General features: G+C 49.0%; 1 protein-coding gene across 2 annotated transcripts in view; it reads right to left on the reverse strand.

The window, feature by feature from the left end:
- The window catches only part of USHBP1 (USH1 protein network component harmonin binding protein 1), a 35,150-nt gene extending 13,985 nt beyond the window's left edge, over window positions 1–21,165 (reverse strand). Inside the window, exons 1-9 of one of the 2 annotated variants that reach the window (XM_083421492.1) lie at window positions 20,765–21,165; window positions 15,495–15,647; window positions 13,772–13,893; window positions 12,472–12,590; window positions 8,162–8,413; window positions 6,128–6,220; window positions 2,157–2,305; window positions 1,775–1,915; window positions 254–357 (exon numbers count right to left, since the gene is read on the reverse strand). In XM_083421492.1, the coding sequence (XP_083277618.1) occupies window positions 254–357; window positions 1,775–1,915; window positions 2,157–2,305; window positions 6,128–6,220; window positions 8,162–8,413; window positions 12,472–12,590; window positions 13,772–13,893; window positions 15,495–15,647; window positions 20,765–20,901 (1,270 nt within the window). In that variant the 5' untranslated portion in view covers window positions 20,902–21,165. The remainder of the gene's footprint in view (window positions 1–253; window positions 358–1,774; window positions 1,916–2,156; window positions 2,306–6,127; window positions 6,221–8,161; window positions 8,414–12,471; window positions 12,591–13,771; window positions 13,894–15,494; window positions 15,648–20,764) is intronic. The other variant, XM_083421493.1, reaches the window with a different exon arrangement.
- Between the last annotated feature and the right edge of the window lie 113 nt (window positions 21,166–21,278).

Genomic DNA, 21,278 nt, shown 5'->3' on the forward strand with positions numbered 1-21,278 from the left:
ATAGGTACCGCTTTATAGCGGGAAGGTAAACGGCGTTTCCGTGTGCTGCCCTGGTGCCGGTTCGCCAGAGCAGCTTCGTCACACTGGCCACGTGACCCGGAAGTGTCTGCGGACAGCGCTGGCTCCCGGCCTCTTGAGTGAGATGGGCGCACAACCCTAGAGTCTGTCAAGCCTGGCCCGTACGGGCAGGGGTACCTTTACCTTTACCTTAAACTTTTGAAAGAGAGCATCAAAAACCTCCACGGTGACTCACCTGCATGGCACAGGCCTCCATCCTCTCCTCCTTCCTCTGTTTCCGGGTGTAGTTTTGTTGCTGTCAAGGATAGCAGTGCCTCATAGGCCTCCAAGCAGCGTTCACTGAAAAATCCAGGAAATGCAAAGATCCGTGGATTAATTTGCAAAGCACCCAAGCAACTTGTAAAATTCTGATATTTGGTCTCTCCTTGGTTCTACCTTTCCTGCAAACTGCTTTGAGGGTTTTTTGTGGGTCTTCCTTGACCAGCGAGCGGCTCTGTCAGGAGCACTCCAGCAATAAATTGAAGTCAGCTCTTTATTAGAGGAAACAAGGTCTGCTCAGGAGGTTTTTCTTGCCCAATGGATCAGTTGCTGAAAGTCCCCACCTCCCCACAGCCATCTAAGCTCCCTGCTTTCTGGGCGTTTCCCCAAGCAATCGGAGACTGTGCCTGCACAAAACCAACCTCTCCTCCGCCCTTTTCACGTCTCTCCTGGTTCTGGGAGACTAGTGGGGAGGGGAGCTTGTTGCAGCAGGAGGGGGAGACATCTATGACCTTCCTCCCCTTCAACAGTGGCCGCCAGCTTGCCATTAAAAGAGGATTGGACAAATTCACGAAGAATAAGGTTTATTAATGGCTTATAGCCACAAACTCCTCTTCCTCTCCTTCAGCTTCCACCTCTGATTCTGCACTGCTCTCTGTCACAGACTCTCCCCGCCTCTTCAGCTTCTGACACCTCGTCTCCCCAATCTTCTCCCTCTTGTGGGAATGTTCAGGGATGCAGGATAGGATATATTGTCTGATTATAGCCTTTCCAGCTTGTGTTAACAAGTTCACAGAGTAACAGAGTAACATTCCCCTTTTTAAACTTACAGCGGATGCGTTTGCTCAGGCTCACTAAAGACTCTATGATAACTGTTTCGGTATTTTCCCCTTATTCCCTCATAAAAGATAAGACATGACACAGTCTTCTATAAAAGTATAAAAAGAGTTTACTCACTCACATTCTGTTCACAATCGGATCCCAGAAGGCAGACTTAGCTTAGAAAGGTAACACACACCTGGAAACTATCCCATAAAGAGACAGTCCCTTTGTCCTCTCTTGGCCAAGAGGGCATCTTTGGCTAAGCAGATGTTGCTTCTTCGATGCATGTAGTCATAGAGAGAGAGATGGCTGCCCTGCCCTGTGCTTTTGTCGTTACCTGCACAGGTGAGGCCACGCCCACCTGTAGTCACATGCAGAGGAAGTCTGTCCCAGCCCAGAAGGAAACAGGAAGTTTACCTGCTGGCTGGACAAACATTCCTTCCCATGTGTAAACCTGTTCGCTCTAGGAATGTTGTACTTGACTGCTCTTGTGTTTCACATCCCACACCTTTGACCACTGACTTGCCACGCCTCCCCAGGCTTTGAGCTTTCTTCCCTTGGGGGTCTCCCACCATTCCCTTGCCTCCAGCCGCTCCACAAATTTCACAAAACAAATAACGATTTTGCAAGCCGTTTTGAAAAGCGCATGCTCCGTCGCCGACACCTCTGGGCTCACCTGCACCGGACAGCCAAGCGCAGGGCGGTCTCCTCAGATTCCCGTTGCCCCAGCAGCAAACTGATGCCCTCCATGTCGCCCTTAGACTCCTGCAGCGTCGCTGTGAGGAGCTGGTTGAGGCCTTGGAGCTTCTCGGTGAATCTGGATGGGGGAGAAGCAGACACTCAACACAATTCTGCTGTCCCCGCAGCTCCCGCTAATAGCAAACTCTTTTTTTTTTTAATGATATTTATTAGAAGTTTAAAAATTACAGAAAAAAGGAAAAGGGAAAAGGAAAAACAATAAAAAGTTTAACAAAACATACATTACAATTACAATTACAATACATAAATAAAATGATTTTAAAAAAGAAAGCGAGAGAGAATAGTCGAGGCACCCTTACCCACACAGCTCCTGCCTTTGATCTTCCATGCCTTTCGCGGGGGTCTCCTCAGAAGGTGGGCCTTGCCCAGGGTGCAGGCAGCAGGCGGGGTGGTCGCTGGGGGCGCCTCGGAAACAGCAGGCAAAGTTTGGGGCTGCCACGAGTGGGCCCTGCAGGGCAAAGGAAGACAGCTTGAGGCAGAGTCCTCTTTGTGATATATATTCAAAAAGAAAGAGTAAATATGTACAGCAGGAAGGGAAGGGAGCTCTAGAATCTGTTTGCTCTTTTTTTAATTACATAAGGTAAAGGTAAAGGGACCCCTGACCATTAGGTCCAGTCGTGACCGACTCTGGGGTTACGGCGCTCATCTCGCTTTATTGGCCGAGGGAGCCGGTGTACAGCTTCTGGGTCATGTGGCCAGCATGACTAAGCCGCTTCTGGCGAACCAGAGCAGCACACGAAACGCCGTTTACCTTCCCGCCGGAGTGGTACCTATTTATCTACTTGCACTTTGACGTGCTTTCAAACTGCTAGGTTGGCAGGAGTAGGGACAGAGCAACGGGAGCTCACCCGTCATTGCGGGGATTCTAACCACTGACCTTCTGATCGGCAAGCCCGAGGCTCTGTGGTTTAACCCACAGCGCCACCTGCGTCCCCATTTAACTACATATCATGACACAAATCTATAACATAAAGCATTGCTCAAACAGAGCATCGACTTCCTTCCCTCCCTCTTTCTGACTTCCAAACATCTTTTAATAAATTCTCGCATTTCTATAGCCACTTTTTAACTTTAAATCTTCTTTTTTTATAAAAATTACCTCCTTATATGTAAATCGGTTCCTTATTTTCACATGACAAAGCATTTCAATTCAAACCTACAAACGTTTTCAAATGTTTACAGTTTTCTTTCATATAAAATATAAATTTGCTCCAGTCATAGAATCCTAGAGTTGGAAGAGACCCCAAGGGCCATCGAGTCCGACCCCCTGCCAAGCAGGAAACACCATCAGAGCACTCCTGACATATGGTTGTCAAGCCTCTGCTTAAAGACCTCCAAAGAAGGAGACTCCACCACACTCCTTGGCAGCAAATTCCACTGTCAAACAGCTCTTACTGTCAGGAAGTTCTTCCTAATGTTTAGGTGGAATCTTCTTTCTTGTAGTTTGGATCCATTGCTCCGTGTCCGCTTCTCTGGAGCAGCAGAAAACAACCTTTCTCCCTCCTCTATGTGACATCCTTTTATATATTTGAACATGGCTATCCTATCACCCCTTAACCTCCTCTTCTCCAGGCTAAACATGCCCAGCTCCCTTAGCCGTTCCTCATAAGGCATCGTTTCCAGGCCTTTGACCATTTTGGTTGCCCTCCTCTGGACACGTTCCAGTTTGTCAGTGTCCTTCTTGAACTGTGGTGCCCAGAACTGGACACAGTACTCCAGGTGAGGTCTGACCAGAGCAGAAGACAGTGGCACTATTACTTCCCTTGATCTAGATGCTATACTCCTATTGATGCAGCCCAGAATTGCATTGGCTTTTTTAGCTGCCGCGTCACACTGTTGGCTCATGTCAAGTTTGTGGTCAACCAAGACTCCTAGATCCTTTTCACATGTACTGCTCTCAAGCCAGTCCTTCTGAAACAGTTCGTCTCACCGATTCTGGATCTTCCCTGTCGGCTTTGCCATCTCCACATATTCGACCATCTTTATCTGCCAATCTTCCAATGTAAGAAGTTCCTGCTGCTTCCATTTCTGGGCCAGGAGTATTCTCGCAGCCCTTGTGGCGTACATAAACAAATTTACATTTTTTAAGCAGACAGAAAGGACTGACAGAACTCGGGACCAGGAAGAAGAGATGGTGGATGAAGTTTGGCAGAAATTTTAAAAATTCATTTAGAGAAGTATTGTAAAATTAATGTTAGGAAAATCTTGGAATGAAACTATTAGGCTTTAGTAGAAATGTTATAAGGAGTTATGTATAAATATTTTTTTAAGTTCTAGGGTTTTTTCTTTTTATGGTAAGATAAGGTCAAAATAAATTAAGACAATTAAAGGACAGAATACAGTGAAAGATGGAAAGGATTTGCTGAGATAATTAATAATTAGAATACGAAAGAGGGAGGTGTGAGGAGGTCGAGGAAATAAGTTAAGGAAGATAAGGATATGGAAATATTGGATTTGTTTTTAAATTTGTTCTTTTGTTCTTGTTTTTGATTTTGGTGTATTGTATGTTTGGTATTTTTTTACCTTCTTTTTATTGTATTGTTAATTCTGTCTTTTCGCCTTTCTTATTTTTCTTTCTTCTTTTTACTTGTAACTTTAAATTTCCAATAAATATTATTTTTTTAAAAAAACAAATTTACATCTTTTTTTTCTGAATTTCCTTAGAATCTGTTTGCCCTTGATCTGTAAAGTATCATCACGCTGCTTTAACCAGCGAGGGCTTCCCCCAGAGAACCCTGGAAACTGTAGTTTGTTCAGGCTGCTGAAAGTTCTTAGGAGACCCTATGGAGCCAAGACAGCTACAATTCACAGGTTTCCCCTGAGAAAGAGGGACTGATAGTTAAACCACTCATGAAACTGCATTTCTCTGAGGGGAACTGGATTCTCCTGACAACGCACTCTGAGCAAACTATAGTTCCCAGTCCTTTCTTCTGCCCGTCCTGACTATTTTTAGTTGTCTGCAAGTTCTAGTTTCATGAGAGAGCAGTGGCGTAAGGCAAAGGACCTCTGTACGGTTAAGTCCAGTCAAAGGCGACTCTGGGGTTGCGGCGCTCATCTTGCTTCAGTCCGAGGGAGCTGACGTTTGTCCGCAGACAATTTTCTGGGTCATGTGGCCAGCAGGACTAAGCTGCTTCTGGCGCAATGGGACACCGTGATGGAAAGCAGAGCACACAGAAACACTGTTTACCTTCCCGCCGCTAAGATACCTATTTATCTACTTGTACTGGCATGCTTTTGAACTGTTAGGTTGGCAGGAGCTGGGACAGAGCAATGGGAGCTCACTCCGTCATGGGGATTTGAACCGCCGACCTTCCAATCGGCAAGCCCAAGAGGCTCAGAGGTTTGGACCACAGCGCCACCCGAGTCCCAGCAATGATGCAGAGTCTAGTGAGGAAGGTTCTCTTTTAAGCTGCCTGAATTGGTGACCATCAATACAGTCATACCTCGGGTTACAGACGCTTTGGGTTGTACGATTTCGGGTTGCGCACCGCGCCAAACCCAGAAGTACTGGAACGAGTTACTTCCGGGTTTTGGCGCTTGCACATGTGCAGAAGTGCTAAATCGGAGCTTCCGGGTTGGTGCGCCTGGCAATGGCGGATTTCCTCCGTCTCGGAGGAGACCGCTCTCTGAAAAGAAGGGTCTGACCGCCACGGCGAGGCGGAGACCCGCAAAAAACCACGGTCGGAGGAAGACCGTGGACTTGGGGTTCGGCTAGTGCCATCAGCGCCTCCCCTACTCACGGGGAGACCTTGGTTCGGGGTCTCCGGAGCAATGTGGGGTGAGTGGCGCGGCACCTCGAATCGAACGCTGCTTTCGGAGAGTGAAGCCGCACAGCTATTGTCAGGAAGCGCCAACTTTTCCTGTGAACATTTGGTCATAAAGAAACTTCGTAAGTAACGAAAACTGGATTATAAATTATTGGAATTTGGCATCTGCATGGAAGGTTAAAACAGGAAGCCCACCTTCCACTTTGTAGAAAGATTGAGGCAAAAGCGACAGAACTGGAGCCTTTGAAAAGTGTTTAATCAAGGGAATAAATTTGTCATCCAAGCCTATTGAACCCCCCCTCGGAAGCAGGGGAAGAGGGGGAGATCGCTCCGACAGACTGCAGCCCTGCAGGACAGTGAAATTTGACTTGATTTACCACCAAATCATGACCTGCGCATGAGCAGATGTGGTGCTGCAGGTTGCAAACGTGCTTCCCACACGGATCACATTCACAACCTGAGTGCCCACTGTATATGCCATTCCTTGATGCCAAAACACTCACCTGGAATCCCAAGGACTCTTTCTGCCTGACCGGGCTGGTGGCTCCGTAGGGAAGTGCTTCCATCTTGGAGAGGGCCCCTTGGAGATCTTTGACCTGGAGGGAAACACAAGACAAACACTCACCATGCGCATCGCTGCGCTACCTCAGTCGCCCCAACACCTCGCATTGCTCTGCGGCATCGCGAGGCATTTGGAGAGGCTAAAGAGACAGGGAGGTAACTTGATGGTACCGTTTTTGCGAGAACTTTTAAAAAACAGAACGGAATACAAGGGCTTTTGGGAAAGGATACATAATGAGATGAAGAAAATGTTGAAAATGTTATGAAAATGGCGTACAGATGGTACTTAACCCCTGTAAAATTAGCAAAGATTTCTGTCTTGGGCCCGGTCTTATTCAACATCTTTATCAACGACTTGGATGATGGACTCAAGGGCATCCTGATCAAATTTGCAGATGACACCAAACTGGGAGGGGTGGCTAACACCCCAGAGGACAGGATCACACTTCAAAACGACCTTGACAGATTAGAGAACTGGGCCAAAACAAACAAGATGAATTTTAACAGGGACAAATGTAAAGTATTGCACTTGGGCAAAAAATAAATGAGAGGCACAAATACAAGATGGGTGACACCTGGCTTGAGAGCAGTACATGTGAAAAGGATCTAGGAGTCTTGGTTGACCACAAACTTGACATGAGCCAACAGTGTGACACGGCAGCTAAAAAAGCCAATGCAATTCTGGGCTGCATCAATAGGAGTATAGCATCTAGATCAAGGGAAGTAATAGTGCCACTGTATTCTGCTCTGGTCAGACCTCACCTGGAGTACAGTTCAAGAAGGACACTGACAAACTGGAACGTGTCCAGAGGAGGGCAACCAAAATGGTCAAAGGCCTGGAAACGATGCCTTATGAGGAACAGCTAAGGGAGCTGGGCATGTTTAGCCTGGAGAAGAGGAGGTTAAGGGGTGATATGATAGCCATGTTCAAATATATAAAAGGATGTCACATAGAGGAGGGAGAAAGGTTGTTTTCTGCTGCTCCAGAGAAGCGGACACGGAGCAATGGATCCCAACTACAAGAAAGAAGATTCCACCTCAACATTAGGAAGAACTTCCTGACAGTAAGAGCTGTTCGACAGTGGAATTTGCTGCCAAGGAGTGTGGTGGAGTCTCCTCCTTTGGAGGTCTTTAAGCAGAGGTTTGACAACCATATGTCAGGAGTGCTCTGATGGTGTTTCCTGCTTGGCAGGGGGTTGCACTCATGGCCCTTGTGGTCTCTTCCAACTGATTCTATGATTCTACCAACAGTGGAGGAATGGCAGATGAAGATGATGGATTTTTCGGAGCTAGCCGACATGACCGGAAGAGTCTGCAACCAGAAGGAGGAGGAGTACCAAAAATGATGATTAAATTATTTGCCTACGCAGCAACAGCAACCAGAATCCTATATGCATAGAAATTAAAAGAAGGAGGAATCTCAGCGCAGGAAGAATGGCGCTTAAAATTGATGGACTGTGTGAGAGTAAGAGGTCAATGTGATGAGCTCTTTATTGAAGGGGGGGCAGCGGATAGGAAAGGATAAAAATAATTGCAATAGAGGAAATCTGTAACAGGTAAAAGCATGCTATATAATGGAGTAGGAAAAGGGTGGGAATAAAAACAGCATGGGAGTTATTATTATTATTATTATTATTATTATTATTATTAATACCCCATCTATCTGGCTGGCTTTCCCCAGTTACTCTGGGCAGCTTCCAGCACATATAAAAACATAATAAAACATCAAACATGAATAACTTCCCTATACGGGGCTGCTTTCAGATGTCTTCTAAAAGTTGTGTAGTTCTTTATCTCCTGGACATCTGAACAGGAGGGAGCTCCACAGATTTTAACAGATTAACTTCAAAGGTGGGAAGCCAAAACGTCAAAGGAAATAGGTAGTAAAGTCGAAATTAACTTGTTATATAAAAATAAAAGAGAATTCTCGAACGGATGTGGGAATGCGGAGGAATGAACTCAAAGCTGGACCGCACCTTCTTCTGTAGTTTATCCCTCTCTTCCTGGTAAGTGCAGAGGGCAGCTTTTGATCTGTTGAGTTCGCCATCCCTGCCTTCCAGCTCTTCACGGAGCACGGCATTGCGCTCTTCGTACAAGGCGATTTCTCTCTCGTAGATGCTCATTCCATCTGCCAGGAACCCTGCTCCAGACATCTGGGCTTCTGGGTCCGGCTGGGGCCAGGGATCTTTCTCGCTTCCTTGGAATCTCCTCAGGCTTTCTTCCAGGCCCTGGGAAATTAGAATGCATCATCATCATCATCATCATTTATTATTTGTACCCCACCCATCTGGCTGGGTTTCCCCAGCCACTCTGGGTAGCTTCCAACAAAGATTAAAAATACATTAAAATGTCACACATTTAAAACTTCTTCTAAGTGTCAGGTAGTTATTTATCTCTTTGACATCTGATGGGAGGGCGTTCCACAGGGCGGGTGCCACCACCGAGAAGGCCCTCTGCCTGGTTCTCTGTAGCTTTGCTTCTTGCAGTGAGGGAACTGCCAGAAGGCCCTTGGCACTGGATCTCAGTGTCCAGGCAGAACGATGGGGGTGGAGATGCTCCTTCAGATATACTGGACCGAGGCCGTTTAGGGCTTTAAAGGTCAACACCAACACTTTGAATTGTGCTCAGAAACGTAGAATACAGCATAGAACTGTAGAGCGAGAAGGGACCCCTGAGGGTCATCCAGACCAACCCCCTGCAATGCTGGACTCTCAGCTAAAGCATCCCAGACAGATGACCATCCAACCTCTGCTTAAAAACCTCTAAGGAACGAGAACCCACCGCCTCCTTTCCACAGTAGAAAAGCTCTTACTGTCAGAAAGTTATTCCATGTGTTTGGTTGGAATCTCCTTTCTTTGTCACTGGGGGACATGGGTTCGAGTCCTACCCTCCGGAGCAGGAGAAAACTAGCTTGTTCCCTCCTAAATTTGGCAGCCCTTGAGATATTTGAAGATGGCTCACATATCTCCTCTCAGTCTCCTCTTTTCCAGGCTAAACATCCCCCAATTCCCTCAACCTTTCCTCATCAGGCTTGGTTTCCAGACGAAGAAGAAGAAGAAGAAGAAGAAGAAGAAGAAGAAGAAGAAGAAGAAGCCACCAAGACCGGGCTCAGGGCGGCTAACACCAGGTATAAAACAATCGATTAAAATACAACTTAAAAACAAGATTAAAATACAACATTAAAATGCAGCTTCAGTTCAGTAGAAACTCAAATCGAAAACTTTTTGGGGATGAAAACGTCAAATCTTTACCAAGGCCAGCTATCCAGACTGGTCCTACGTGGGCCAGAAAAAAGCCAGGGAAGTCCCCAAACAGGAGCTCCATCACAGAAGAAGAAAGGAAAGAGGGGAAGGGGATTAAGTTAATTCCAAGCCGAAGGCCAGGCGGAACAACAATGTTTTACAGGCCCTGCGGAAAGAAATCAGATCCTGCAGGGCCCTGGTCTCATGAGGCAGAGCGTTCCACCAGGCCGGGGCCAGTGTTGAAAAGGCCCTGGCTCTGGTTGAGACTAATCTGAGTTCCTTAGGGCCCGGGACCACTAGGGTGTTGCTATTTATGGACCTTAAGGTCCTCCGCGGAGCAGACCAGGTGAGGCAGTCCCGTAGGTACGAGGGTCCTAGGCTGTGAGGGTCCTTAGGCAGGAAGAACCAACTTCACAAATTGGAGCTGGCTTACCAGCAGTACATGTGAAAAGGATCTAGGGGTCTTGGTGGCAACGGTGGAGGAAACAGCTCGGGCTCCTGGGGTGGCCCACCCAGGAGCAGGGCAAGCTGCCCATAGGGGTGGGGCAAGGGCAGGGCGCACCGTGGGGCCTCCAGAGCCTGCCTCCCTCCTCCCACTCAGCTGCCCTACAGCTGGCGGGGGGGAGGCAGCAGGTGGACCCTTTGGGCAACGTGGAGCCTGCGAGCACCCAAGCCGCCAAGTCTCTCTCAGGAGAGACGCATGGCTTGGGCAAGCTGCAGGCTGCACAGTGAGTGCCACCTGACATTTTGTCACCCCCCTCAGTGGTGACACCCAGGGCAGACCGCACCCAACGCACCCCCCTTCCTCCACCCTTGCTTGGTGGACCACAAGCTGAACATGAGCCCACCATGTGATGCAGCAGCAAAAATGGCTAACGCTATTCTAAGCTGCATCCACAGAAGTCTAGTGTCCAGATCAAGTTAAGTAATGATCCTACTCTGTTCTGCCTTGGTCAGACCACACCTGGAATACGGTATCCAGTTCTGGGCACCACAATTTAGGAAGAATGTTGACTTTGACTCTCATGGGTTAGAAGATGGTGCCTGAAGCAAGTCTACTGTTAGCCTCAGCAGAGTGAGTAGGAGTTTTAAAAAATATTAAGGTGAAAAGATACACTCCCGGAAAACAAGCTTGTATCCCAGCCAGATAAGGACTCCAGGAATTGCCGGATGGCATTTTAAGCATCCTCCCATCCTTTGAGGCTGAAGCCACCCAAAACGGCTGGACGGCAATTGTTGACACCCGAGATAGTCCCCTGCCTTTGGCCGCCACCCCTGAAACCCAGCAAAAGCTATTCTTCTGCCTGGAGACGCCAAAGAACGTTGGATGTTTGTCTGAGATTTATGGTGGAGGGGAGCGACGTAGTCTGCAAGCAGCCATTGAGAAGTGAAGGTAACTTAGCTAAGTCTGACCAGCTGGTTGAATCAACATATGGATTAATTAAACAGCCCCAGGGGGAGATAAGCCTTTAATGTTCCATTTCTTGGAATTTGGATTCCCAGTTATATTTGGTAAAGTGAGAGATTTTACTTTCTTGGGCTCCATGATCACTGCAGATGGTGACAGCAGTCACAAAATTAAAAGACGCCTGGGAGAAAAGCAATGACAAACCTAGACAGCATCTTAAAAAGCAGAGACACCACCTTGTCGACAAAGGTCCGTATAGTTAAAGCTCTGGTTTTCCCAGTAGTGATGTATGGAAGTGAGAGCTGGACCATAAAGAAGGCTGATCGCCGAAGAATGGATGCTTTTAAATTCTGGTGCTGAAGGAGACTCTTGAGAGTCCCATGGACTGCAAGAAGATCAAACCTCTCCATTCTGAAGGAAATCAGCCCTGAGTGCTCACTGGAAGGACAGATCCTGAAGCTGAGGCTCCAATACTTTGGCCACCTCATGAGAAGAGAAGACTCCCTGGAAAAGACCCTGATGTTGGGAAAGATGGAGGGCACAAGGAGAAGGGGACGACGGAGGACGAGATGGTTGGACAGTGTTCTCAAAGCTACGAACATGAGTTTGACCAAACTGCGGGAGGCAGTGGAAGACAGGAGTGCCTGGCGTGCTCTGGTCCAGGGGGTCACGAAGAGGCGGACACGACTAAACGACTGAACAACAACAACAACCCAGAAAGGCTACTACTTAAAAAACAGCTGGTTTGGAAAACCATTTGGTAGCCGCTTTGATTTGTTTATATCTGAACTGAGAGTATCAGAACTGTTGACAAGCAAGCCCAGGTGGCGGCTGCAGAGAGTCTCCCAAACTGGAGACTCCGAAACTGTAGCCATGGAGCCCAAACTGTAAACTCAAGGCCGCCACAATTGGAGATACAGTGGTACCCCGCAAGACGAATGCCTCAGAAGACGAAAAACTCGCTAGACGGAAGGGCTTTTTCGTTTTCTGAGGTGCTTCGCAAGACGGATTTTCCTAAGGGCTTGCTTCGCTAGACGAAACAGCCCTGCCTCTCCTGTCATGGCAACGGTCACTGCACGCACGCACGCTCGCTTCCCTGCTCCTCCGGCTCCCTCCCACCTTCCGGCTGATGGCCGACCTTCCGGCTGCCTCGCGCCGCTGCCCACCGCCCTCGCGCGCTCCCCTCAGGAGCCGTTGCCGCCAGCAGCCAGCGTTGCAGCCGGAGTCGCGCTCCTGAGCCCCGCCGCCCTCCAGCAGCCGCGTCGCGCGGTGGCCACAAGGCGCGGGTGAGTCCAAGGACCGGCTGCGGCAGCTGCCCTGCTTCTCCCTGCCCCTCCCCGCCGTGGTGCTTCGCAAGACGAAAAAACTCGCTCAAGAAAAAACTCGCAGAACGAATTAATTTCGTCTTGCGAGGCACGACTGTAATTGGTTTCTGCAAACTGCCGACAAATAAGCATAATTATTATGGTACTGACTAGAAAGAACTTCCAATAACCTTTCAACCCCCTCAGGGACACCAAACGGGTGCTGGCCTTTGGTGATGCCCTCTCACCCCTCCCCTGAAAGAGAAGGTGGACCCCTCAGGCTGGCAAACAGCCCCTGCCCCCAGGAGGAGGAGGAATGTGGCTTTGCCAACCTCTGCAGGCTCCAGGCATCCTTCCAGCTCTGCCTTGGCGCAGGGGAGGCGGCTTCGGTGGGCAAGGACGGTGTTCTCCAGGGACGTGACGGCCTTGTGGACATCGAGGAAGAGGTCGCCTGGAAAAGATACGGGAGGAGGGAATGGGTGTTTAAAAATAATAAAAAGTATTCTTTTTCCAATTATATTTTACTAAGTTTAAACATTTTTAACATATGCAGCCAGAACGCAATTTTGTATTTTCTTATTTTTATCAAATTCCCACCCTGTTTTCCACTGAGTTGTTGTTTCTTCCTCTTCTCCCTTCTAGCTATCAAATCATGGCCACAATATTATACTCTAATCGCTTCTGCTGCTCAAAGCTCAAATCCTGCTCGCGAATTCGTCATGCTGTAATATTTCTTTAAGTAGCCCGAAAAAAGGCATCCATTCTTCCTCTTTTTTTAATTTTAATTTTTATTGGAATTTTATTTACAACATAACATAATCCCCCCCCAGGGCATTCTCAGTGGTGGCTCCTCAGACCTAGAATGCCAGCCCTGCCAAGGGAGATACCCCCGGCACCAATGCCATCTTCTTTTTGGACCCACATCCAGTTCAGATTCATCCATCCTGGTGAATTGCACGGCGAGAAGAGGAAAGGAAAAAGTTGAAGCTTCACTTCCTCCCTCCTGGAAGTAAGGGGGTGTGACCAAGCTGCATCTAGGAGCAGACCTCTCTGGTCTTAACCCCTTCATGCACTAACTAGTAAGGTAAAGGTAAAGGGACCCCTGACCATTAGGTCCAGTAATGACGGACTCTGGGGTTGCAGCGCTCATCTCGCTTTACTGGCCGAGGAAGCCGGCGTACAGCCATGTCATGCTGGTCATGTGGCCAGCATGACTAAGCCGCTTCTGGCGAAGCAGAGCAGCGCACGGAAACGCCGTTTACTTTCCCGCCGGAGCGGTACCTATTTATCTACTTGCACTTTGACGTGCTTTCGAACTGCTAGGTTGGCAGGAGCAGGGACCGAGCAACGGGAGCTCACCCTGTCACGGGGATTCGAACCACCGACCTTCTGATCGGCAAGTCCTAGGCTCTGTGGTTTAACCCACAGCGCCACCTGCGTCCCTGCACTAACTAGTACTTGAGCACAATTACATTTGACTGCAATCTCCTACCATCTCTAGGCTGAGGAACGGCTCCCTCCTTAAACCCCAGGGTGAGTTCAGCTTTTCATTCAAGAACGAGGAGGACAAGGAACCTGCTTTGGTCTTTGAAGGAAAGACCATAGCCCTGCACAGACTCAGCAAAGCCTTACCTCTTTCAGGTTGGGCTGCCGGAGGAGGCAAGGCTGCTGCTGGATTTGGGAACGGCAGAGAGCATCGCGGGAGACTTGCCGTGTACTCAGAGCACAGGTCAGAGCACAGGTCGTCGTCGTCCCTGCAAGGAAGGATGTTTCAGTCCAGATTCAACCAAAAAAATAAATAAAATCCTTCTGTTCTTGCTCTTACAACTCCCCTCCTATTCTAGAAATGGTATAATGTCATCATTTCATGGACCAGATGACGCATGGGGTCCCTTCCAACTCTACAATTCTGTGATTCTAGGTTAGTGGCCATCACTGCTTCATGGGGCAAGGAGTTCCACAGATTCCCAACAACTGATATTCAGAAGCATTGCTGCCTCAACATAGTAGCCATGAGTAGCCTGGAGTGGAGAATCCTTTTAAGGCAGGGGGCTTTTGTGCCAGAGAGAATTATTGCCCCCCTGTAGCCCGATTTACGATAATACGATAATCTTTATTGTCATTGTCCCATACAGAACAACGAAATTGAAAAATCTACATAAAACATTCAAAACCCAACAAGCCTGCTATCCCAGCTATCCCAGCCTGGTTAGCCCCCTAAAAACTCTGATACCCAATTTTTAAATACAATATACTCCCATAGAGACTCCTTACACTGCATTTAAAACCAAAATCACATTTTAATTGAAACTGTTTCTCAGGCTGCTGGTCCTAGTCTCTATAACCCTGTACCTTCTTCCAGAAGGCAGAAGCTGAAAGAGATAATTTCCGGGGTGCGCACTATCCTGCGCTATCTCTGCAGCTTTCTTATGGCACCTGGAAGCGTAGATTTGATCCAAGGTGGGAAGAGTGCACCCAATTATTCTCTCCGCAGTCTTTACAACCCTGGACAGCATTGTTTTTCCCCTGACCATGCAACTCCCAAACCACACACACAGACCATAAGTTAATGCACTCTCCACAGTACAATGATAAAATGCCATCAACAGGTCCTTTGAGAGATTGTGTCCTTTGAGAGATTGTTTTTCCGGAGAACTTAGAATCATAGAATCATAGAATCATAGAGTTGGAAGAGACCACAAGGGCCATCGAGTCCAACCCCCTGCCAAGCAGGAAACACCATCAGAGCACTCCTGGCATATGGTTGTCAAGCCTCTGCTTAAAGACCTACAAAAAAGGAGACTCCACCACACTCCTTGGCATCAAATTCCACTGTCAAACAGCTCTTACTGTCAGGAAGTTCTTCCTAATGTTGAGGTGGAATCTTCTTTCTTGTAGTTTGGATCCATTGCTCCGTGTCCGCTTCTCTGGAGCAGCAGAAAACAACCTTTCTCTCTCCTCTAGGTGACATCCTTTTATATATTGGAACATGGTTATCATATCACCCCTTAACCTCCTCTTCTCCAGGCTAAACATGCCCAGCTCCCTTAGCCGTTCCTCATAAGGCATCGTTTCCAGGCCTTTGACCATTTTGGTTGCCCTCCTCTGGACACGTTCCAGTTTGTCAGTGTCCTTCTTGAACTGTGGTGCCCAGAACTGGACACAGTACTCCAGGTGAGGTCTGACCGGGGCAGAATACAGTGGCACTATAACTTCCCTTGATCTAGATGCTATACTCCTATTGATGCAGCCCAGAATTGCATTGGCTTTTTTAGCTGCCGCGTCACACTGTTGGCTCATGTCAAGTTTGTGGTCAACCAAGACTCCTAGATCCTTTTCACATGTACAAACTTACCTGGCCTTGCTCCGCTGCAGGTTCTCAATTCGGCCGTGGAGACGGGCAATGGTGACCAACAGCCCTGTGATATGCTCTTCGTAGCGGAGGATTGCTCCTTCGTCAGGCGCATCACCCCCAAACCTCTCGCCTGCAGGGTCTTCGTCCCCCTGGCTCCCAGAAGGCAGGGACGCGAGCAAAATCAGAAAGGATATTGTCAGCGCTGTTGCGGGATGGGGCAGTGACGGGCTGCAATTCAACAGGTACAGCCCACGCTTATCCAGAAAGGCCTGTTCATATAATGGGGGAGATCCTTCCCTTGTAAGTCTATTATTACAAGAGATTAAGAAGAGACGTGACAAGGCAGCGTAGTGCAGTGGTTAGAGTGGTTCTCAAAGGCTGCAGTGCGCCACCCCAGTGTGGCAGGAGAAGATGGTAAATTTGGAGGGAACATTCAAAGACGATCAAAGATGTGGGGTGTGAAACACAAGAGCAGTCAAGTACAACATTCCTAGGGTGAACATGTTTACACATGGGGAGGAATGTTTGTCCAGCCAGCAGGTTCAAAAGCACGTCAAAGTGCAAGTAGATAAATAGGTACCGCTCCGGCGGGAAGGTAAACGGCGTTTCCGTGCGCTGCTCTGGTTCGCCAGAAGCGGCTTAGTCATGCTGGCCACATGACCCGGAAGCTGTACGCCGGCTCCCTCGGCCAATAAAGCGAGATGAGCACCGCAACCCCAGAGTCGGCCATGATTGGACGTAACGGTCAGGGGTCCCTTTACCTTTTCTTAAGTTTGTAAACTTTTGAAGTAGGGACGCGGGTAGCGCTGGAGTTGATGTCTGATGGCCTCACCCAATTGTAGACCTACTGACATGACTGGGCTGGAGTTAGACATTTCAGCGGGTCTACCATGGGACGCGGGTGGCGCTGTGGGTAAAACCTCAGCGCCTAGGACTTGCCGATCACATGGTCAGCGATTCAAATCCCCGCGGCGGGGTGAGCTCCCGCTGTTCGGTCCCAGCTCCTGCCCACCTAGCAGGTCGAAAGCACATCAAAGTGCAAGTAGATAAATAGGTACCGCTTTATAGCGGGAAGGTAAACGGCCAATAAAGCAAGATGAGCGCCGCAACCCCAGAGTCGGCCGAGCCTGGACCTAACGGTCAGGGGTCCCTTTACCTTTTTTTAAGGTAGTATCTATGGGAGTATATTGTATTTAATTATGGGGTATCAGAGTTTTTAGGGGGCTAACCAGGCTGGGATAGCAGGCTCGTTGGTTTTTGAACGTCTGATGTAGAATTTTTCAATGTCATTGTTCCGTATGGGACAATGACAATAAAGATTATCGTATTGTATCGTATCGAAAGCTGGTTTCCCTGGATCAAGTCTGTCCACTTTGTCAAATGAATGAAGCCACATGGTTTTAACTGGATTTTAAACCCGTGTGCAATTCATGGTTACGGTTTCACATTTTGTCGTGCCGTTACCTTCCTTGGTGTGTAGTGCAAACCACTACAGTGGTGCCTCGCAAGACGAAAAGAATCCGTTCCGCGAGTCTCTTCGTCTTGCGGTTTTTTTCGTCTTGCGAAGCAAGCCCATTAGCGGCTTAGCGCTATTAGCGGTTTAGCGGCTATTAAAGGCTTAAGGGATTAGCGGATTAGCTGCTAAAAGGCTATTAGCGGCTTAGCGGGTTTAGTGGATCAGCTGTTAAGCGGCTTAGCGATCAGCTGTTAAGCGGCTTAGCGATCAGCTGTTAAGCGGCTTAGCGATCAGCTGTTAAGCGGCTTAGCGATCAGCTGTTAAGCGGCTTAGGGGCTTGGGAAAAGGGGGGGAGGGGGAAAAAAACCCCAGGAATCGCAAGGCATTTTCGTCTTGCGAAGCAAGCCCATAGCAAATTCGTCCTGCGAAGCACCTCCAAAACGGAAAACCCTTTCGTCTAGCGGGTTTTCCGTCTTGCAAGGCATTCGTCTTGCGGGGCACCACTGTATTATGAATAATGCTTTTTTATAGGGCAGCGCGGAGTTTGTGATCCATAACAGGGAGAGCAGCACAACGGACTGACCCTTCGCAAGCCGGCATCAGGTCAATTGCAGACCTTAGTCGGGATCAGCAGTCTTTTGTGGTGAGCTAAGGAGCTTTCATGCACGAGAGAGACTTAGTAGGGACAAGTAAGTCCATTGTTTCTGCGGAAAACAGGAAACGGAGCCTTGCATCCTGCTGGCCAAGGCTTCCTGTCTTGAAACGCTTCCTATTTAAGTGCATTTAAGAAATAGATTTAAGAAAGAAATTTAAGAAAGAAAAGGGGATGGATTATCCTCAGTTGCCTGAGCAAGTCGGGTCCAGCAAGGACAGACCCTCCTACATTTCTCCGATGAAAATAGGGACATCCTATTCAATAATAGGGACACGGGTGGCGCTGTGGGTTAAAGCCTCAGCACCTAGGACTTGCTGATCGAAAGGTCGGCGGTTCGAATCCCCGCGGCGGGGTGCGCTCCCGTCGTTCGGTCCCAGCGCCTGCCAACCTAGCAGTTCGTAAGCACCTCTGGGTGCAAGTAGATAAATAGGGACCGCTTACCAGCGGGAAGGTAAACGGCGTTCCGTGTGCTGCGCTGGCTCGCCAGATGCAGCTTGTCACGCTGGTCACGTGACCCGGAAGTGTCTGCGGACAGCGCTGGCTCCCGGCCTCTAGAGTGAGATGAGCGCACAACCCTAGAGTCTGGCAAGACTGGCCCGTACGGGCAGGGGTACCTTTACCTTTATTCAATAATAATAATAATATTTTTATTATTTAAACCCTGCCCCTCTGACTGGGTTTCCCCAGCCGCTCTGGGCGGCTCCCTATATATATAAAACAAAACATTAAACATTGAAATCTTCCCTATACAGTGGACACTCGGGTTGTGAACGTGATGCGTGCGGGATGCACATTCGCAACCCACAGCGTCCGCAACCCGCGTCTGCACACGGCGGGTTGCGATTCGGTGCTTGTACGCAGGTGCAAAGCGCGATTTAGTGCTTCTGAGCATGTGCGACCACCAAAAAACCAGAAGTAGCCCGTTCTGGTACTTCCGGGTTTCGGCGGTCCACAAAAAAACCGCAACCTGAAGCACCTGTAACTCGAGGTATGGCTGTACAGGGCTGCCTTCAGATGTCTTCCAAAGGTTGTCTAGTGACTGATCTCCTTGGTTCGGCAGTCGCATAACTCCAGACCCTCCAACATTTCTTTGATGAAAATAGGGATGTCCTAAGGAAAAGCTGGACCATAAAGAAGGCTGATCGCCGAAGAATTGACGCTTTTGAATTCTGGTGCTGGAGGAGACTCTTGAGAGTCCCATGGACTGCAAGAAGATCCAACCTCTCCATTCTGAAGGAAATCAGCCCTGAGTGCTCACTGGAAGGACAGATCGTGAAGCTGAGGCCCCAATACTTTGGCCACCTCATGAGAAGAGAAGACTCCCTGGAAAAGACCCTGATGCTGGGAAAGATGGAGGGCACAAGGAGAAGGGGACGACGGAGGACGAGATGGTTAGACAGTATTCTCGAAGCTACAAACATGAATCTGACCAAACTGCGGGAGGCAGTGGAAGACAGGAGGGCCTGGCGTGCTCTGGTCCATGGGGTCACGAAGAATCGGACACGACTGAACGACTAAACAACAACAACAAGGAAAAGCGGGACATTCTGGGACCAACTCAGAAACCGGGGCGGCTTCTGTAAGTGCGGGATTATCCCTGGAAAATAAGGACCAATGGAGGGTCTGGGACAGACCGTTGCAATGAGCGGACATGGCAAAAAACCACACCAAGCCCCTGTTTGTTTCGGTGGGTCTACTCCCAAGTAGTTGGGATTGTTCCTGCACTTTTCCTTGCTTGGACGGGAAGGGAAGCAACGGAGGAAGTTCTGGAAAGAGAGTGGCAGTGACAGGAGGAAGGGGCTGAGAAGACTCAGGACCCCCAACCACCCCAAAAAACAATAATAATACAGTGGTACCTCAGATTAAGAACTTACCACATTTTTCGCTCTATAGGACACACCCGACCATAGGACGCACCTTGTTTTGGAGGGGAAGAACAGGGGGAAAACCTCTCCCCCTCTCTGCTCAGCGCCCCTTCAGCGAAGTGGCAGGAGAAACGGAGCCCCTTCCATTTCTCCTCCCGCTTCGCTGAAGGGGCGCTGCGCAGAGAGGGAAAACTGTGCAGCGCCTCTCCAGCGAAGCGAAGCCAGGAGAGCAAGAGGGATCGGTGCACACCGACGCCTCTCGCTCTCCAGGTTTCAGCGAAAGCAACATGAAGCCTCCGGAGCGCAGAAGGAGCGCTCCCACTGCGCTTCGGAGGTTTCACGTTGCTATCGCTGAAGCCAAGGAGCCTGCATTCGCTCCATAGGACGCACACAAATTTCCCCTTCATTTTTGGAGGGGGGAAGTGCGTCCTATAGAGCAAAAAATACGGTAATTCGTTCTGGAGGTCCGTTCTTAACCTGAAACTGTTCTTAACCTAAAGCACCACTTTAGCTAATGGGGCCTCCTGCTGCCGCCGCACTGCCACTGTGCAATTTCTGTTCTCATCCTGAAGCAAAGTTCTTTACCCGAGGTACTACAGTGGTACCTCGGGTTACATACGCTTCAGGTTACATATGCTTCAGGTTACAGACTCTGCTAACCCAGAAATAGTGCTTCAGGTTAAGAACTTTGCTTCAGGATGAGAACAGAAATTGTGCTCCGGCGGCACAGCAGCAGCAGGAGGCCCCACTAACTAAAGTGGTGCTTCAGGTTAAGAACAGTTTCAAGTTAAGAACAGGCCTCCGGAATGAATTAAGTACTTAACCCGAGGTACCACTGTATTTCTGGGTTAGCGGAGTCTGTAACCTGAAGCGTATGTAACCTGAAGCGTATTTAAACCGAGGTACCACTGATAATAATTATTATTATTATTATTATTATTATTATTATTTATACCCCACCCATCTGGCTGGGCTTCCCCAGCCACTCTGGGCGGCTTCCAACAAAATATTAAAATACAGCAATGCATCAAACATTAAAAGCTTCCCTAAACAGGGCTGCCTTCAGATGTCTTCTAAAAGTCTGGTAGTTGTTGTTCTCTTTGACATCTGGTGGGAGGGTGTTCCACAGGGCAGGCGCCACCACCAACAAGGCCCTCTGCCTGGTTCCCTGTAACCTCACTTCTCGCAATGAGGGAACCGCTAAAAGGCCCTCGGAGCTGGACCTCAGTGTCCGGGCAGAACGATGCGGGTGGAGACGCTCCTTCAGATATAAAACAAAACCTTCTGCACTCACCTTGTCCATTCCAGGTTCTCCTGCCCTCTGGCTAAACTGGAAGGTGGCAAGAGAGAAACAGTCTGTTCTCTGCAGGTCCAGCCCGAATGGCAGGCAGCCGTCCTTTCCTGTTTCAAAACTCCAAACAGCCTGGGCATGTTTCCTGTCCTCAGCGAGAGGGAGGAGTTGAGCTGGGAGCAGCAGGAGGCAAGTTCCTCTTCCTCTGCTCCAGCCTCAAACTGGCGGGTGGCGATTGGAAAAACAACAACAACAACCAGGGGTGGCACGCAACTCAGTCCTGCTCAGAGTAAACGCGTGGCAATGAATGGACCGAAGGCTGCTTTGTCTCGCTAGATCAGGAGGGAGGAATCTCAGCTTCAAGGGGACAAATGTAGCCCTCCAGGCCTCTCGATCTGGAGCCGTGTCACGGGCAGGTTGGTGAGGGAAACTAGCTGGGGGACTCCCAAGGGAAGAAGGCTCAGAGCTCAGGGAGGGGTGGAGGGAGAAGACTGGGAGGAAGGGAGTGTTGGAAGCT

The sequence above is a fragment of the Podarcis tiliguerta genome, assembly GCF_965153285.1.
Source record: "Podarcis tiliguerta genome assembly, chromosome: 18".
In the NCBI taxonomy this organism is placed as follows: domain Eukaryota; kingdom Metazoa; phylum Chordata; class Lepidosauria; order Squamata; family Lacertidae; genus Podarcis; species Podarcis tiliguerta.